The sequence below is a fragment of the Rattus norvegicus genome, chromosome 16, assembly GCF_036323735.1.
Source record: "Rattus norvegicus strain BN/NHsdMcwi chromosome 16, GRCr8, whole genome shotgun sequence".
Taxonomy (NCBI): domain Eukaryota; kingdom Metazoa; phylum Chordata; class Mammalia; order Rodentia; family Muridae; genus Rattus; species Rattus norvegicus.
The window spans coordinates 12,494,638-12,498,741 of NC_086034.1; the positions used below are offsets into that span (position 1 = coordinate 12,494,638).

Consider the following 4,104-nt stretch of genomic DNA (forward strand, 5'->3'; position numbering starts at 1 on the left):
GGACTGCTTGCTAATGATAGAGGTCTGGTACACTGTAAGTATTAAAGAAACACTTTTTGAGTTAGTGAATGAACTAACAGGATGAGGATGTTTAATGAGTTGGATTTTCTCTATGGGGTGGACAGAAAGTGCACCTCTTCTTTAAGGCCGTTCCACTGTTTTCATAATCATGGTTTTTACAACTGCTTACATGCCAACTCGCTGACATGCTATAATTTACTTATTCATTGCAATGTAATTGTTTCTTCCACTTTTCTATCAGAGGCTGTGCTGCATTGAGCATTGTTGGGTATGATTTTTCTTGCACATACACTGACACATTGCTTTTGCTAAAGGGCGGCTCCTATTCCAAGTTGACTTAGCCAGGAAGCTAGTGGGGAATCACAGTACAACCAGACACAAAGACCAAAGTTTAGCTTAGTCCCCACTTTCCACTGACTCTGTCTATAGAGGCTAGGCAGACACATAAAGTTATCATCAGGAAAACCTTTCTAAAATGTATCTCAGGCCAAACCCTATGCTGTGTCCCGAGAACACATAAATACCTCCAAGTACTTCATAGACCAACAGCAGGGTAAATATGTGAAGACATTTTTTTTACATGTCATATAAGATGGGTTCTATGACACAGGTGCTGAGGATGCTTTTGATAACACATGACCCCTGAAGATCCTTAGCATGACAATAAAACAAAATGTCAGAAAATATTCATGCACATGATGCCTACTCAGCCTTGGAGGGGAGACAGAGAAGTGAGGAGTAGAATGGGAATGTCAGTGACTTCTAGGCAAGGGAAAAAACCACACTCAACAGCATAGATCCGAAAGCAGACTGCTATAGGAGCATTGTGTCATAGCTGTGAGGGGATCAGGAAAACGTAAAGGCATGTCTGAGACGATAAGGCAGACAGAACACATCAATGTTGAATACATATTGGTGCGAATTTGAAAACACGTCATAGGCAAATTTGGCTGTAAGCCAAGAGCTAATAATACTACGGTCAGATTTGCTTCATGCAAAGACCCTCTGGAAGGGGGCTGGAGAGATGGTTCAGCAGTTGAGAGCACTGCCTACTCTTCCAGAGGTCCTGAGTTCAATTCTCTGCACCCACATGGCTGTTCACAACCATTTATAAAGGAATCTGATACCCTCTTCTAGCACACAGGTATACATGCAGTGAATCACTCATACACAAAATACATACATACATACAAACATACATACATACATACATACATACATACATACATACATACATACATACAATAGACAAAAAGGGAAAAAGGACTCTGGAAGGTAAGGTAAGGGAGGAGATCCAAAGGTCTTAATCATAGCACCAAGGAGAGACTCCTTAACCCTTCTCAGTAAGGGCACTCTAGGGATCCCCTGGGTGAGAATCACAAGGTTCAGCCACAGGTAAAGAATTGCTCTCAACATGTACAAGGCAAACTCTTCCTCTCACTTCTCATGTTCACTTCTAGAATGAGCCCTTCTATCTCTGGTTATCTGGATTCTTGGCTTCATCAAGAATCCCCAGAATTTCATCTTTTGCAGATAGCTCTTTGATGTTATCTAAATCATATCCCATATTCCAAAAGAATCTGCTAACTTCTCCTTGGATTGTGACCCAGAGTGTGGCAGCATGCTGCCCCCTGTTAAATTTTTATAGAGTGGTAAAATATATCAGCTGGGGTCTTTATACTAGGTTGATTGCCACTTTTATAGCTCTATGGGCTCAGTCTAAGAATGGGTTCAGTCTGGGTTTTTCTGCACACACACACACACACACACACACACACACACACACACATACACACACACACACACACACACACACACACACACACACGGTTGGGAGAGGAACTGACGAAAATGAGTAAATGGAGACTGAAAAGCAGCAAAACCTTTAGTCTGAAAACTGAGTACCCAGAGGAACCCATTATATAGATCCAGCCTGAGCTCAAAGGTTGAAAGTCAAGAAGAGATGATGGTATTAGTTCCAGTCAAGACTAATGCAGAAGCAGGAGTGGCCTTGTCACACAGCTGAAACAGTCAGGAAAATACAGAACTTTTTCATGCTCATTCTTTATTTCCTTCAGGTCTTTAGAGAAATGACATTCAACTACATTAAAAATGGAGGTCTTCTTTACTTTTAAAATATTCATCTCAGAAATACATTCATAGACACACCTAGAGATGCTCGGACAGATATCTGGGTATTGAGGCCAATCAAAATGATAGTCAAGCTTTTCTGCCCACTCTCCCCTCCCCCTGAGCTCTGCTCCGGCTGCACCGCGCTCACTCTGCGCTGTCAGGCTAGTGCCACTGTCCCCAGCCGTCACCATGATCATCTACCGGGACTTCATCAGCCTTGACGAGCTGTTCTCTGACATCTACAAGATCCGGGAGATCGCAGACGGGCTGTGCCTGGAGGTGGAGGGCAAGATGGTCAGTAGAACAGAGGGTGCCATCGATGATTCACTCATTGGTGGAAATGCTTCCGCTGAAGGTCCGGAGGGCGAAGGTACCGAAAGCACAGTGGTCACCCGTGTTGACATTGTCATGAACCATCACTTACAAGAAACCAGCTTCACAAAAGAGGCCTACAGAAAGTACATCAAAGACTACATGAAATCACTCAAGGACAAACTTGAAGAACAGAAACCAGAAAGGGTAAAGCCTTTTATGACTGGAGCTGCAGAGGAAATTAAGCACATCCTTGCTAATTTCAATAACTACCAGTTTTTTATTGGTGAAAAGATGAATCCAGATGGCATGCTTGCTCTCCTGGACTACCGTGAAGATGGTGGGACTCCATTCATGATTTTCTTTAAGGATGTCTTAGAGATGGAAAAATGTTAACAAATTGAATCTATCGCCGCTCACCATAATTGGCTGCTGCTTACAATCCATACAACACCAGCACTTAGGACAAATGAGACTGATATCACCTTGAGCTTTTTTTTTTTTTTTTTTTTTTTTTTTGGTTCTTTTTTTTTTTTGGAGCTGGGGACAGAACCCAGGGCCTTGCGCTTCCTAGGTAAGCGCTCTACCACTGAGCTAAATCCCCAACCCCCACCTTGAGCTTTTATTTTGACCATGATTTATTTGGAGTGGAGGCATTGTTTTTTTTGTTTTTGTTTTTTTGTTTTTTGTTTTTTGTGCTTTTAAGAAAAGAAAAACATGTCATGTGGGTTGTCTAAAAATAAAGTGCATTTAAATTCAAAAAAAATACATCAAATTAACTACTATAAAAACTATGACAAACCCAGTCAGTTGTAGAGGTCCTGGAGTCACTGCTTTCTGTAACTCTGCAGGGTATCTATGTGCATGAAATGTAGCCCTTCCGAATTGAGAAGAGTTGTAATAGCAAAACGTCATGTTTCAAAGAATTAGAATCTGACTTAAAAAGACAAAATACCTCATCATGATGGTCACTTATGAGTGGCAATGCAATGAAAATAAGAAATATTTAGATATCTGGCAAAGCATTATTTATTTTTCTCAAGGCTTTGGTAAGCACTGAACCAATTATCTTTCTGGGAAGAGACAACACAGTGGTTTGGCAGCCCCAGGTCTGTTTGGGAGGCATCTCCAGAGGAAATGAGCTGTGGTCGACTGAATGCTGAGGCTCTGTCTTCAGTGTGAGTGGGCCCTGTTCAATCACCTAGAGACCCAGGTGGAATGAAAAATGGGAAAGAATGAAATTTTGCTCTTCATATTTTGCAGTCTGAATGCCCTATTTCTCCTTCCCTTGGATGTTCCAAGGTCTGCATTTGATCTTGGAAATCACACCAGCAAACCCCCAGCCCTGCCTCCAGCTCGCCCACTTTAGTTTTTGTCTGAGGTTTAACACCAACATCTTTGGTTCTAAGGGCTTTAAAACTGGACCACATCATACTACTATCTCTTCCCTAAGGAACTCTTAAATCTAAGTCGTTTAGACTTTGACTGAGCTACACTACTAGCTGCCCAGGCTCTGAAACCTTCAATCTTGAAGTAAGCCATGCTATCAACCTCTATAACTGTTCAACTTGGCTCCAATGATGCCCCTCATTTACAAATGTCCCATTATGGCTTTTCTTAGGCTTTATCAGGAAGTGA

General features: G+C 41.9%; 1 protein-coding gene across 1 annotated transcript; it reads left to right on the forward strand.

The window, feature by feature from the left end:
* Positions 1 to 2,291: 2,291 nt before the first annotated feature.
* On the forward strand, positions 2,292 to 2,896 carry Tpt1l2 (tumor protein, translationally-controlled 1 like 2). Its single transcript, XM_039094897.2, has one exon. It carries the CDS (start codon positions 2,344 to 2,346, stop codon positions 2,860 to 2,862), a length of 519 nt encoding a protein of 172 aa, XP_038950825.1. The 5' UTR covers positions 2,292 to 2,343; the 3' UTR covers positions 2,863 to 2,896.
* Positions 2,897 to 4,104: the final 1,208 nt, after the last annotated feature.